At 40.4% G+C, this 16164-nt stretch overlaps 1 protein-coding gene across 1 annotated transcript in view; it reads left to right on the forward strand.

Annotated features, from left to right (window-relative positions):
* Nucleotides 1-2831: 2831 nt before the first annotated feature.
* Nucleotides 2832-16164, forward strand: part of LOC132558196 (inverted formin-2-like) — a 37176-nt gene continuing 23843 nt past the window's right edge. Inside the window, exons 1-6 of the mRNA XM_060222727.1 lie at nucleotides 2832-3611; nucleotides 13425-13540; nucleotides 13976-14135; nucleotides 14420-14601; nucleotides 14867-14946; nucleotides 15275-15975. Of these exons, the coding sequence (XP_060078710.1) occupies nucleotides 3131-3611; nucleotides 13425-13540; nucleotides 13976-14135; nucleotides 14420-14601; nucleotides 14867-14946; nucleotides 15275-15975 (1720 nt within the window). The 5' untranslated portion in view covers nucleotides 2832-3130. The remainder of the gene's footprint in view (nucleotides 3612-13424; nucleotides 13541-13975; nucleotides 14136-14419; nucleotides 14602-14866; nucleotides 14947-15274; nucleotides 15976-16164) is intronic.

The following is a 16164-nucleotide window of genomic DNA, read 5'->3' on the forward strand; positions in this document are numbered from 1 at the left end:
TTAAAGAACAATACACTTGTTTGCTGGTAAATAAATCATGGAGATCCTACGTATTACGGTGCCAATATCAAACAAAGGATGAAAGAAATTGAATACGGATCTTCAAACTGACGATTGTTAGGATTATCTCTAGTAGTGTGTTTTTACATTAAAACATTTCAAAATACAAATAGATAAATAAATAAATAAATAAATAAATAAATAAATAAATAAATGAAAGAAAAACGTATTTATGAATGACTTGGAAGTGGATCCCAACTTCTCCAGTGTCGGAGGTTTCTTTGTTGACACTGAAGAGCTTAGAATTAATCAGGATACCATTCAACTATATTTAAGAATTTTCAGTTCTAATATGATCTTGTTGACGTCTGAATGTCCAGCGGTCCTCGTATGACCTTTAGCCGAGTGAAGTCTCCCCTGACTAGTCGTCCTATGTCCTTAGCTGTTTATGTTTCAATGTCCAGTCGTCCTCTCTTGACCTAAGCTGTTGATGTTTCCATGTCCAGCCGTCCATTCATAATTAGTTGCTGACGTCGGCTTGACAAGCCGTCATAACATTACGCTATTTTCTTACGTCTCCCTGACTAGCGGTCAAATGACACGCGTTGTTGCAATGACGTCATATAATTAAGGATGCACTTCTTTGACGTTTGACCGGAAGTAAGACATGATACAATACAACGTGAATTCCAACATGATATCTTGGACTTTTGTGTTCTAATAAATTTTGTTATCTATACTTATACCTATTACTTCAAAGAGAGCGAATTTTATGATATTCTGAAGAAATTTCACCTGTGGACTACTTTTTTTGACGGCATAGTTGCCGTTGTGATTCGGTTTACAGCATCAAAAACAACGTCAACGTTTTCTGTTTGCTACTCTTGAGTATAAGTCTGGAAGTCCTGAGTGGATTCCAACTAAATTTTGCACGAATTATCAACACAAATCACAGAATTAAATTTAGGAAATCCGACTTGGCATACCATTTTCCTGATAAAGCTTAAAAATATTAATTCTATGAGTTGATGAAGTAAAGGATTTAAGTAATTTCGGAACTTTTTCATTTTTTTGTTGCTATGCACTTTAACGCTCGTTAAAACAGAGTTTTTTTCACATTATTTTTTCCTTTGCTATCAAAGTATATATGTACCTTGTAATGGAAGACGAAATATTGTTTTAAAATGGTTGCCGCGAAAATAACAGAGAATGTGTTTTATTCAGGAAGAAATAAGAATGAGATGTGAAAATGAATTGTTTCCCGCCACAGGCATGTAGTCGGAAACATGTTGAATTTTTGCTTTCAATCTAATGTCTAAAATCAAAACTTCCCAAAATTCATCAACAGAAAAACTCTAATCTTATCACAAAACTTTAGAGAGCCCATTTAACGTAGAATGTAATTTCAATTTGCTATTAAGGACCAGACGATTCTAGAAAACCTATTGGTCTAATGCCTTAAAAGACAAACAACCCCCTGGATATCTATTCATTAAGACCAGTCACAGGATAACGTAGATGTGAAATCATTCTAGGTTGATATAATCGTGTCTTTGTATTGTTCCTGAAAGAAAAATATGTGTTCTGTTTACTTGGTTCTTCTTGCTGTCATACCTTTATTTAACCTTGTCTTCTTTATAGCGATGACTGTTAAAACTATTTGTGATGGAGGCTACCAAATGTGTAAAACACTTAATGACCATTTCAAAACATCCATCTCTTAATGACTTCAAAGTCAATATTGTCGATTCAGGTTCAACCGCGTTGTTAATGACAAGGATCTCGAACAAATGTACTTCATAATAAAATCAGTGAATTTTTGTTTGAACTTAAAATATCAAAAATAAATAAAAATTGAAAGAGCAAAGAACTAATTTATTTTCAAAGACTCGAAGGAAACTTTATAGAGAGAGAATCGTGTTTACCATTAGAGGTGATAGAAAGATGAATGGAAATAGCGAATTAAAAGTAATGCTACCCTTAAAGTATGTCTGTTAGAAATCACTCTACCTAAGGAAGACCTGGTGATGGTTGTAGAACTTTGTAAAACTCAAGGACCTGGTATATTTAATTATATGACTGCGTTCAAAGAATAACATCGAGACATGTTCAAAATATTGAAAAAAAGGGCTCCAAATGCACACAGATACGAATTATAAACGACATTGGGGATTGGACTTTTCTATCGAAGTTACACAGAAGTGATACTTTTTATTAATCAGACAGGCTTGATTTTTCTGGCCAGTTTTGACGGAATGTTTTCGCATTGCTATCTAAAAATATCTACAATTTACACCGTCTAAAAAAATCTTGTATGGTCATTGAATGTTACATAATATTCTTTAAGACAAGGTAAACAGTATGGACATGTTGCCCAGTACTATGTGACCCGCGGGAATGTCGTGATATCGTGTCCAGTGACCCGCTGAAGTGTCGTGATATCGTGTCCAGTGACCCGCTAGAGTGTCGTGATATCGTGCCCAGTGACCCGCTAGAGTGTCGTGATATCGTCGTTATAGCACAGTGAAACTAAAATTTCTGTAGAAATAATTCTGCCGAATTTCAAGGCCGCTGATCTCATTGTGCCGTACAAGTGGTAAGGCAACGAATGCATTTTTCACACTCTTTTATGTCATGAGTCAGTCTAACCACTAATATGTGTACGTACACATCAGTGAATGTGTTCTCCTGTTCCTGTACGAGAGGTTCCGAGTGTGCCGATGCAAGATAAATGTCATTAGTCGCCTGAGTGGCGCTATTTGATCGGTCTGTCATCAATTACACTACTGTATACTATAGACCGCTGTATAGGTAAAACCATACAGTGCTAATACAAGTATATGTATTGTTTGTGTAAAAATTGCTGCGATGTGCTGTATAACAGTTATATACACGTGCCGGTAGGCAATTTGTGCACTCCCTCCGAGAAGCTGTCTGTAAATGTGTGATATTATCACGCACCAACAACAGGGATGTTCCCCGCTTGTGTATACTGGAACATAAGGCTTCTCAAACTTCCCAACAAGTCTAAACTATCCATTGCGCACATGCATACCGTGTGGTTCGGATGCGCATTGGTACCTTGATGAATACAATCGGGGATTGTTTTGGTTACCATCGATAGGGAACAATGGACACACCAAAACATTCAAACGGAGTGGTCAAAGTCACAAAGGCCAGCAGGTTCGCCAACAAACGAAAACAGAAACGAGTCCAGCGGCACCGATCTGATGGATTTGTTGTGGGATTGGACTTGGGGAACTCCGAGGACGAGAGCTCTCCGGACAGAGGAGCCGGGGGCGCAGACGCCGTCAACTTTCTCCAATGGATTCGGAATCCTACCATTGCTAACTTGGCCAAATTACGGCGGTCCATCAAGGGAAATGACCGCGACTGGATGTCGGAATTCCTGGAGTTTGACGGTCTCGGATTCCTTTTCCAATGTCTAAAGAAGCTTGGTGAGATTGGAGGGACTCATTTCTCGGACATGGTTCTGAGGATGGAGTGTATCATGTGTATTCGGGAAGTGGTAAACTCCCAAAGTGGACTAGACTGTCTCCTTACGTTAAAGGGCCGTAACGACAACCTGTTTGGAAGGAGATTCGCCTCGGGTAGGTAGCTATCTCTAACCCCGACCTCACCTTGCTTATCATTGGTAGGTAGTTATCCCTGCCCTTCTCCGAAAGGCAATGCCCAATCCCTCACCTTGGAAGGTACCATGCAGCTCCAGGTAGGTAGTAATCCCTTATCCCCATCCTGTTGGTAGGTATCTTTATTCCCTCCCCAACCCCTACAACCTTGTAAGTAACTGTGGGGTAGGTATTTATCCTTAACCCCTCCTTGGTAGGTACATATCCCTAACCCCTCTCCAACTTACCCTGGTAAGTACAATGCAGCTCTGCGCCAGGCAGTTATCAACATTACTTCCCTTACCCCTCCCGATCTTAAACTGGTAAGTAGCATTGCTGGAGGTACTTATCCTTAACCCATTCTTGGCACATAGTTATCCCTAACCCCGGTTTGTTAGATAATCCCTATTCTTGCCGATCTCACTCTTGTAGGAAGCTCCCTGGTGGGTATAGCAGTTATTCCTCCCCAGTAGGTGGTTAACCTTAGCCCCTCCACAAAGCTCTTAACCCCTCCCCAGTAGGTAGTTATCCTTAGCCCCTCCACAAAAGGTCCTAACCCCTCCCCAGTAGGTAGTTATCCTTAGCTCCTCCATAATAGGTCCTAACCCCTCCCCAGTAGGTAGTTATCCTTAGCCCCTCCACAGTAGGTCCTAACCCCTCCACAGTAGGTAGTTATCCTTAGCCCCTCCACAGTAGGTCCTAACCCCTCCACAGTAGGTCCTATTCCCTCCCCAGTAGGTAGTTATCCTTAGCTCCTCCATAATAGGTCCTAACCCCTCCCCAGTAGGTAGTTATCCTTAGCCCCTCCACAGTAGGTCCTAACCCCTCCACAGTAGGTCCTATTCCCTCCCCAGTAGGTAGTTATCCTTAGCCCCTCCACAAAGCTCTTAACCCCTCCCCAGAAGGTAGTTATACTTAGCCCCTCAACAAAAGCTCTTAACCCCTCCCCAGTAGGTAGTTATCCTTAGCCCCTCCACAAAAGGTCCTAACCCCTCCCCAGTAGGTAGTTATCCTTAGCCCCTCCACAAAGCTCCTAACCCCTCCCCAGTAGGTAGTTATCCTTAGCCCCTCCACAGTAGGTCCTAACCCCTCCCCAGTAGGTAGTTATCTTTAGCCTCTCAACAGTAGGTCCTAACCCTCCACAGTAGGTCCTAACCCCTCCCCAGTAGGTAGTTATCCTTAGCCCCTCCACAGTAGGTCCTAACCCCTTCACAGTAGGTCCTAACCCCTCCCCAGTAGGTAGTTATCCTTAGCCCCTCCACAAAGCTCCTAACCCCTCCCCAGTAGGTAGTTATCCTTAGCCCCTCCACAAAGCTCCTAACCCCTCCCCAGTAGGTAGTTATCCTTAGCCCCTCCCCAGTAAGTCCTAACCCCTCCCCAGTAGGTAGTTATCCTTAGCCCCTCCCCAGTAAGTCCTAACCCCTCCCCAGTAGGTAGTTATCCTTAGCCCCTCCACAGTAGGTCCTAACCCCTCCATAATAGGTCCTAACCCCTCCCCAGTAGGTAGTTATCCTTAGCCCCTCCACAAAGCTTCTAACCCCTCCCCAGTAGGTAGTTATCCTTAGCCTCTCCACAGTAGGTCCTAACCCCTCCCCAGTAGGTAGTTATCCTTAGCCCCTCCACAAAGCTCCTAACCCCTCCCCAGTAGGTAGTTATCCTTAGCCCCTCCACAGTAGGTCCTATTCCCTCCCCAGTAGGTAGTTATCCTTAGCCCCTCCACAAAGCTCCTAACCCCTCCCCAGTAGGTAGTTATCCTTAGCCCCTCCACAAAGCTCCTAACCCCTCCCCAGTAGGTAGTTATCCTTAGCCCCTCCACAGTAGGTCCTAACCCCTCCCCAGTAGGTAGTTATCCTTAGCCCCTCCACAAGTAGGTCCAAACCCCTCCCCAGTAGTTATCCTTAGGTAGCTCCTAACCCCTCCCCAGTAGGTAGTTATCCTAGCCCCTCCACAAACCTAACCCCTCCCCAGTAGGTAGTTATCCTTAGCCCCTCCACAAAAGGTCCAAACCCCTCCCCAGTAGGTATCCTTAGTTAGGTCCTAACCCCTTAGCCCCTCCACAAAAGGTCCAAACCCCTCCCCAGTAGGTAGTTATCCTTAGCCCCTCCACAGTAGATCCTAACCCCTCCCCAGTAGGTAGTTATCCTTAGCCCCTCCACAGTAGGTCCTAACCCCTCCCCAGTAGGTAGTTATCCTTAGCCCCTCCACAGTAGGTAGTTATCCTTAGCCCCTCCACAGTAGGTCCTAACCCCTCCCCAGTAGGTAGTTATCCTTAGCCCCTCCACAGTAGGTCCTAACCCCTCCATAATAGGTCCTATTCCCTCCCCAGTAGGTAGTTATCCTTAGCTCCTCCATAATAGGTCCTAACCCCTCCCCAGTAGGTAGTTATCCTTAGCCCCTCCACAAAGCTCCTAACCCCTCCCCAGTAGGTAGTTATCCTTAGCCCCTCCACAGTAGGTCCTAACCCCTCCCCAGTAGGTAGTTATCCTTAGCCCCTCCACAGTAGGTCCTAACCCCTCCCCAGTAGGTAGTTATCATTAGCTCCTCCATAATAGGTCCTAACCCCTCCATAGTAGGTAGTTATCCTTAGCCCCTCCACAAAGCTCCTAACCCCTCCCCAGTAGGTAGTTATCCTTAGCTCCACCATAATAGGTCCTAACCCCTCCCCAGTAGGTAGTTATCCTTAGCCCCTCCACAGTAGGTCCTAACCCCTCCCCAGTAGGTAGTTATCCTTAGCCCCTCCACAAAAGGTCCAAACCCCTCCCCAGTAGGTAGTTATCCTTAGCCCCTCCACAGTAGGTCCTAACCCCTCCACAGTAGGTCCTATTCCCTCCCCAGTAGGTCCTAACCCCTCCACAGTAGGTCCTAACCCCTCCACAGTAGGTCCTAACCCCTCCACAGTAGGTAGTTATCCTTAGCCCCTCCACAAAAGGTCCAAACCCCTCCCCAGTAGGTAGTTATCCTTAGCCCCTCCCCAGTAAGTCCTAACCCCTCCACAGTAGGTAGTTATCCTTAGCCCCTCCACAAAAGGTCCAAACCCCTCCCCAGTAGGTAGTTATCCTTAGCCCCTCCCCAGTAGGTCCTATTCCCTCCCCAGTAGGTAGTTATCCTTAGCTCCTCCATAATAGATCCTAACCCCTCCCCAGTAGGTAGTTATCCTTAGCCCCTCCACAGTAGGTCCTAACCCCTCCCCAGTAGGTAGTTATCATTAGCCCCTCGACAAAAGGTCCAAACCCCTCCCCATTAGGTCCTAACCCCTCACCAGTAGGTAGTTATCCCAAAGCCACCACCCCTTGTATTTACAATACAATTATCCCGAATCCGTCTCCAGCATAGTCTTTACTATACCAGACCCACGGAATTCTCTTCTTTTTCCGAACTCCAAATATAGTCAAGTTATTCTGATCTGGAATACAAGTTACACCATTTGACGTAAATTGTCGAGATATACGTGTTTATTTATATTGGACTGCAATACCACTAAAAAAAGTAGGTACACTGTACTGATTACCGAGTAGAAACAATGAAAGTATACAAATCTACACGTATAAGGACATTTTATTCTGTAATGTCACGCGTACTGAATGATAATGTGAATTTTAAACCACCAGTTAAACTACAGCCCTGTGGCTATTTCACATTTCAACATTATCAAAACATCGCGTTTTCCCGCAGTAAGGTGACTATCGACGCGTGCGGTGAAGAAAGAAAATATGTAATTTCTTAAGATCGCTGAAGCCCTAACTACACTAACAGAACTCCGTACTACCTATACAGCTATGTCTGGCTTGAAAAATATTTCTAGGTTTACTCACTTCACTGTTTGTGGTAGCGATCTATGAACTATGCTGAACACGTGTGTTACTCGTGAGGGACCTTGACGGTGATCAGGGTTCAGGACCCGGTTTGTCTAATTCGAGGAGTCTAAAGGCATGACTAATGGCTACTAATATCATCTTTTTGTATCGATTGTTTGATGACGTCATTGATCAGCATTTTGGTCAGACCAAACAGGTCATCACTGTATCTGGATTATTTAAATCACAAATAAAATGACTCCTGTCATGACGAAAAATATTCACAGGAAGGGAAATAAATTCGAGGAGGGATTTTTAACAAAACTAACTAAGAGGCTTTGAGCCAGTATTACTGTACACTGGTGACATGACAGTACATTTTTTCTAAGTAGATTGCAGAATAAAACACAAAATGGTTAGGTCATGAGCTACAGCTGTGTCGGAGAGCTCCGACGTTTTCGAAATGATGTAAGGGAGAGTTGTACTGGGAAAGGTATATCCAACGGAGGGCTCATATTTCATGGTTTTAGACGACGCAAGGGTAAGTTTGACAGCTGAAAGCTTTTCCACAATGTCTACGGTAGTCCGAATTATACTGACGTTCTATCGATTTTTTCTATATCGATCTGGAGTCGATAAACTATAATTCTGACGTCATTCATCGTCTCCAGACCGATCTAAAAAAAGTCGATAGCATATTAGAATAATTCGGCCTATACTTGTGAGAGAGCTCCGATATTTTCAAGATAATGTAAGAGAGCAAGTCTGCCGGCACAAGCCTTATCCATGTCCACCGGGAAAATTCCAATGTTTTTAGATTATGTAAGGGAGAGTTGGCGCGGGAAAAGAAAACTCTTTCGCGACAGTTACACAGAAAAAAGAATAGTTAATAAAAGTGCAACAAATTTCAACTTCCTGAATACAGCATCCTTCTTCTTAAGTGAAATCATGGGGTCGTAGGTTAATAACCTACTCGTTTGAACCTCTTTAGAAGATAATACGGTAGAATATCTTGCTTGTTATTTTGTATGTTGAACTGGAGGCCAAAAATACATCAATGATGAAGAGGGAAGTACACGACCCAAGAATGTTAGCTATGTGGTTGAAGTATATTGAAGTTGTGATGATTCTCGGAAATATAGGCTTAAATTATTAACAGTGGTCTTTACATGTGGTTTATAAGTGGCGGTTTACTCCATCGACACACAGTGAACTTTCTAAAAACTTATGATAAAACAGTAGTTACATTTACATAGCGGAAAACGTCCGTTAGCTACTGGTGACGTTTTGTGGTCTGTTTAATTCAGTGTTTGTCACATGATCCTACCAAACGCGTTACTAATACTACATGTACGTACCGTCGAATATTACCTCTAATCTGAAGAGTTACGATTTCATCTCCAACATGCATCTGTTATATGATATTGCCCATGCTAAGAATTGCACCTAACACAAAGTAAGGATATTATCGGCAAAACATTCAGCACAATTTTGGGTCTAATTCATTCTCACTACATGTTTTACTAGAGAGAAAATGAACGATATTTTTAAGATATCAAAAACCACCTTTAAATATTTCATCATGTAGCTGGTGTATTGGTGTGTACCGACTGGCTGTGTTATTTAATAAGTGCCATGTTTTGGATCGTGTTTGTTTGTTTCAAGTTACATGCACCTCCGACAGACTGCTCCAGTATTGTATCTGGTTAATAATTTTAAGAATATTTGTTCTTATAGAAAACAGATATCTCGTAAAAAAGATAGAACTCTTTTAGACGAGAAATTCCTGTTTGTTGTGTAAGTACAGTGGTTTCTAATAAAGATTCTTACTGTGTGTTTATTACGTCATCGTTGTAGACGTACATATAGTGGTGATTCTGGCAGTTTACCTTAACCTTGTATACTTATATGACGATTTCTCCAACTGCCAGTACGATGATTCATAAATAAGCGTTTCTCCCTACAACATATGTACATTAAGTTTATTTTTGTTGGGTTTTTGCGTTGTCGAGCTAAGATTTTCTGAAGACGGATGTAGACAGGTATTCTGATAAATAGAGACATTTATTTACTCATCACACGATTATAATTTATAGTTGTAACCTACCTTGTCCGGGTGTTATGTCTGTAAGATGTGTACAGATCTTACTGATGATTCACAAAACGTTACATTATCGTGGTTGTCTGTAGAACTAGTGAGTCTGACACCGTTACACAAGGTTCCCCTATCTCATCACTGTTGACATTTAATGTCATTATCTGTTGTGTCCTTTTATCAAACATCTGATTATATCATCCCACATGTTGTAGCTGTGTATATAGAACCTTTGGAACCACACAACTCCACAACCACTACTATTATACCATATAATATATTTCTGATCAAACAATGCATTACTTTTTATGCTACAATAGTACAATAGTGTATTATCCTAACATTACATAATATCTTGTTTTAGACAACATTAATTCTACTTCTCATTATAATGCATTCTTTTCATATATTACCTTTTATTACATACGTGGTTAAGTTCATTATTCGACCTTGTTATACATTGTAATAGTACATTATTAATAACACGATGCATTACTTACACTTAAAATGTATCACAACACATTGCTTATTACACAACACATTACGTATTGGGCAATGCATTAACTATTACAAAGTGTATTAATTATTACACAGTGTAATAAATATTATACAGTGTATTAAGCGTTACACAAGGTATTGATTATCACACATTCTATTAAGTATTACACAGTGTATTAAGTATTACATAATGTCATGCTTAATACAAAGTGTACTAATTATCAGATAGTTCAGCAATTATCACAGTGTATTAAGTATTTATTATCACAAAGTATAATATTACGTTGTGTATTAATTATTACACAGTTTATTAAATATTACACAGTGCATTAAGTATTGCACAGTGTAATATTTATTACAGTGTATTAATTATTACACACCCTATCACTTTTTACACACACAACTAGTAATCATTATCACTCTGCATCTGTCTACTTACCACACTCTACTGTGAGTGTAAGTGTACCTAGATATACCAGTATTTTACATTCCTATAGAAATATACTTTCAAGTAAAGACAATGATATTATAATTGACACTATCTATTAAATCATTACACCATGGAAATAGTTATATGTCACAAGTTCTTCCAACCCTAATGCATCGATTGTACAGATAGAACGTGAAAACAAAAAAGTACCGGGAAACTTGCAGTTTACATATGATACAGCTATTCTGTGTTAAATCACCACAAAAAATACCCCCCTACATATGATACAGCTATTCTGTGTTAAATCACCACAAAAAATACCCCCTACATATGATACAGCTATGTTAAATCACCACAAAAAATACCCCCTACATATGATACAGCTATTCTGTGTTAAATCACCACAAAAAATACCCCCCTACATATGATACAGCTATTCTGTGTTAAATCATCATAAAAATACCACCCTACATATGATACAGCTATTCTGTGTTAAATCACCACAAAAAATACCCCCTACATATGATACAGCTATTCTGTGTTAAATCACCACAAAAAATACCCCCCTACATATGATACAGCTATTCTGTGTTAAATCACCACAAAAAATACCCCCCTACATATGATACAGCTATTCTGTGTTAAATCACCACAAAAAATACCCCCTACATATGATACAGCTATTCTGTGTTAAATCACCACAAAAAATACCCCCCTACATATGATACAGCTATTCTGTGTTAAATCACCACAAAAAATACCCCCCTACATATGATACAGCTATTCTGTGTTAAATCACCACAAAAAATACCCCCCTACATATGATACAGCTAGTCTGTGTTAAATCACCACAAAAAATACTCCCCTACATATGATACAGCTATTCTGTGTTAAATCATCACAAAAAATACCCCCCTACATATGATACAGCTATTCTGTGTTAAATCACCACAAAAAATACCCCCTACATATGATACAGCTATTCTGTGTTAAATCACCACAAAAAATACCCCCCTACATATGATACAGCTATTCTGTGTTAAATCACCACAAAAAATACCCCCCTACATATGATACAGCTATTCTGTGTTAAATCACCACAAAAAATACCCCCCTACATATGATACAGCTATTCTGTGTTAAATCACCACAAAAAATACCCCCCTACATATGATACAGCTATTCTGTGTTAAATCACCACAAAAAATACCCCCCTACATATGATACAGCTATTCTGTGTTAAATCACCACAAAAAATACCCCCCTACATATGATACAGCTATTCTGTGTTAAATCACCACAAAAAATACCCCCCTACATATGATACAGCTATTCTGTGTTAAATCACCACAAAAAATACCCCCCTACATATGATACAGCTATTCTGTGTTAAATCACCACAAAAAATACCCCCCTACATATGATACAGCTATTCTGTGTTAAATCATCCTAAAAAATACCCCCCTACATATGATACAGCTATTCTGTGTTAAATCATCATAAAAAATACCACCCTACATATGATACAGCTATTCTGTGTTAAATCATCACAAAAAATACCCCCCTACATATGATACAGCTATTCTGTGTTAAATCACCACAAAAAATACCCCCCTACATATGATACAGCTATTCTGTGTTAAATCACCACAAAAAATACCCCCCTACATATGATACAGCTATTCTGTGTTAAATCACCACAAAAAATACCCCCCTACATATGATACAGCTATTCTGTGTTAAATCATCACAAAAAATACCCCCCTACATATGATACAGCTATTCTGTGTTAAATCACCACAAAAAATACCCCCCTACATATGATACAGCTATTCTGTGTTAAATCACCACAAAAAATACCCCCCTACATATGATACAGCTATTCTGTGTTAAATCACCACAAAAAATACCCCCCGACATATGATACAGCTATTCTGTGTTAAATCATCACAAAAAATACCTACATATGATACATATAAATCATCAAAAAATACAGTGTTATTCTGTGTTAAATCACCACAAAAAATACCCCCCTACAGCTATTCTGTATGATACAGCTATTCTGTGTTAAATCACCACAAAAAATACCCCCCTACATATGATACAGCTATTCTGTGTTAAATCACCACAAAAAATACCACCCTACATATTACATAGCTATTCTGTGTTTCACCACAAAAAATCCCCACACAATTCTGTGTTAAATCCACAAAAAATACCCCCCTACATATGATACAGCTATTCTGTGTTAAATCACCACAAAAAATACCCCCCTACATATGATACAGCTATTCTGTGTTAAATCACCACAAAAAATACCACCCTACATATGATACAGTTATTCTGTGTTAAATCACCACAAAAAATACCCCCTACATATGATACAGCTATTCTGTGTTAAATCACCACAAAAAATACCCCCCTACATATGATACAGCTATTCTGTGTTAAGTCATCATAAAAATACCCCCCTACATATGATACAGCTATTCTGTGTTAAATCATCACAAAAAATACCCCCTACATATGATACAGCTATTCTGTGTTAAATCATCACAAAAAATACCCCCCTACATATGATACAGCTATTCTGTGTTAAATCACCACAAAAAATACCCCCCTACATATGATACAGCTATTCTGTGTTAAATCACCACAAAAAATACCCCCCTACATATGATACAGCTATTCTGTGTTAAATCATCATAAAAAATACCCCCCTACATATGATACAGCTATTCTGTGTTAAATCATCACAAAAAATACCCCCCTACATATGATAGCTAAAAATACCTCCCTACATATGATACAGCTATTCTGTGTTAAATCACCATAGACTCTAGACTACATCAATGTGCACTCTGAGTGTAATTCCTTTGAAACCAATGTCGATTTTAGGAGTATAGAATAAATGCTTGTAGACAGTTATTTAGTGTATAAAAGGCCTGTACTGTAGCCATTGAACGTATCTGTTTCAGCTCTGGAGACGAAGAACCTGATGGTGAAAATGCAGGTGTTCGAACTGCTGTCCGCACTATGTGTGTACTCAACAGACGGTTACTACCTCACACTGGACGCCCTCGAAAACTATAAGGTGCGTCTGTACGTAAGACAATTCTGGGAAAAGAGACGTTATGAACTGCTGAAATTATTATGAAAATACAAAAATAATCAATTCTCTTTTCAAAAAATGATTTAACAATCAAACACGAATAAAAAAAATGATTGGCCAAATTCCCGGGAGATCAGGGCTCGCACTACCGACAGCGATTATGTTATTTGTATCGACACATACTGGCGTCAAAACAATATCCTATTTCTGGGATATCACTCGAGGTCCTTGGTGCATCAATACATTTAGTAACACCATAATGATCTATAGGGTCGTATCTACAACAGACAAAGTAAATCCAAAGTATTGAATTAAACTGCATCATACAGCTGCTTTATCATTAGATATTTAACATTGCTGTCAGATTACTGTAGTGTTGCTGATAAAAAATCTTTAAATGCGAGTGTGTTGTTCCAGGTATTTAAGAAACTACAGTACCGCTTCAGCCTTCTGGTGAACGAATTGCGGAATTCTGATCTGACTACGTACAACACAACCATTATGGCGTTAATCAACTCCATCATTGTGGCCAATGAGAGACTCCAGGACAGACAGCGAATCAGAAACGAGTTTATATGTACGTGTCGTCCCAAACATAATATGAAAAAAACTTCATTTGGTACAGTACTTGATGGGCTTTTGTTGTATCCAAATTAAACTTTCATTTAAAACAATGATGCATAGTCATTTAAGTGACATCAACCTTAATGTGATAAGCTCATTTGTGAGAAAATGCACAATTATAAACACGCAATACATCCTAACACGACAGGAAAGGATAAAATACCAAGGATGGCATTCAGTGACCTTTAATCACACATTTGTATACCTCCTTGCACGTATATTATTTTTATAAACCAGACCTTGGGATCGTTAGTACCATAAAGAGCCTGCGCATTGAGGATGACCCTGACCTTAACCTACAGTGTGACGTATTTGATGAGGAATATGGCGCCGATATGGAAGCTGTGGAGGAGATGCGAGAAACAGGAAATGTCAACATAGGTGACCCAGAGGCCTTGTTCAAAGCAGTCTACACAAGGGTCGGGTCATTTACTTTAATGTTTTATACATATTTTGTAATAAATTCTGTAAGATATTTTTCTAAATTTTAAAACTTTAAAATGAGACATTTCTTTTCGGAACTGCGTTTCATTAGAAGGTGATGTTCTTGATACATTTTTGTAAGCACAAACTGCACGTGGAAGAACTTTGTTTCACGGAATTGTCTTTTGTTAATGTACAGAACTGATTTCATAATGATTTGATAAATATGTCCTCCTTTCATGTCCGTTATGAACATTTTAGGTGCGAGACACGCCCATTAGCTCCTCCTTGCTCGGTATCCTCTACAATATGTTCCAAATAGACGTTGGTACCACGCAGAGGTAAGATATTTACTAACACAATGCATGTGCACAACGCACATGTGATAGCAAAAAGAGATACAAATCAGGGTTCAAAGCGGAATTATTTCAAGATTTTCGAAAACAAGAACTATTTTTTCTTAGCATAGAGTTTAAAGATTCACCAAGGTCTCCATACTGATACCCAGCAAGTAAAACTGACCTTAAATGTAAAGAGAGGTATCAGGTTATATTAAGTTCTGTCAATACCAGAGTGTTGGCATCCGTTTATTTCACGGATGTCACCTGTCTGTCCGTCTTACAGTGAAGGAATAAGATTACTTAGTGTAGTGTATTGTGTATGTTATAGCGAAAGTACCTGGTGTTTCCTAGAGAGATTGACACAGGATGTTCTCACCGCAAAGTCCGAGCAAGAGAAACTCCGAGTGAGGAACGCGGCCAAAGTGAAGCTTCAGCTAACCTCAGATAAACGAGTCCAGACGGACGAAGTGCCATGCAGCCCGAAGTCTTCGCGCCATATTAACAGGGGTAATCCGCTGTCTACGGAGGCGTACCAGGGCGTCACAGATGTATTGAATGCGAGAACAGCTACGCTTCCAAACACATCAACGTATACAATTCAACTGGCTAAGCCTTTTGTCACTGTGACTCCTCCACCAGCACCACCTCCACCTCCAGTAGTTGGAGGAGCGCCTCCCCCACCTCCTCCGCCACCCCCTGTTCCACCTGGAAGTGGAGTTCCTCCACCACCACCTCCCCCACCTCCAGCTCCAGGTTGTCCTGCCCCTCCACCTCCTCCACCTCCTCCACCTCCTCCAGGTGGATGTCCACCACCTCCTCCACCTCCTCCAGGTGGAGGTCCACCACCCCCGCCCGGTGGAGGTCCACCACCTCCTCCAGGGGTGCCCCCTCCCCCAGGATCACCATCTCCAGGAATGGGATTTCCTGCCAGCCCAGCTGTTCCTCTTCCACCGACAATATCTACACCAGAACCTAAATGCAAGATGAAACACCTCATGTGGAGCAAGATTCCAACTACTGCCTTTAATAGTGAGTATCGTATCCTCCCTCACGTATCATTTAAGTGGACACATCTAAAACGAATCTCCCTAAACGGCGCGAGTCTTGTTAATGTAACAAAGTTATCACGTATGAATGTCACCAGTATCCGGGAATGGTCTCTTGTCCGATATTGTAACTAATTAAACGTTCCTGTGTATGCCATCAATTTCAAGGTTA

This window comes from Ylistrum balloti, unplaced genomic scaffold (assembly GCF_031769215.1).
Source record: "Ylistrum balloti isolate Yb309-2 unplaced genomic scaffold, AGI_CSIRO_Ybal_v1 Utg370768, whole genome shotgun sequence".
In the NCBI taxonomy this organism is placed as follows: domain Eukaryota; kingdom Metazoa; phylum Mollusca; class Bivalvia; order Pectinida; family Pectinidae; genus Ylistrum; species Ylistrum balloti.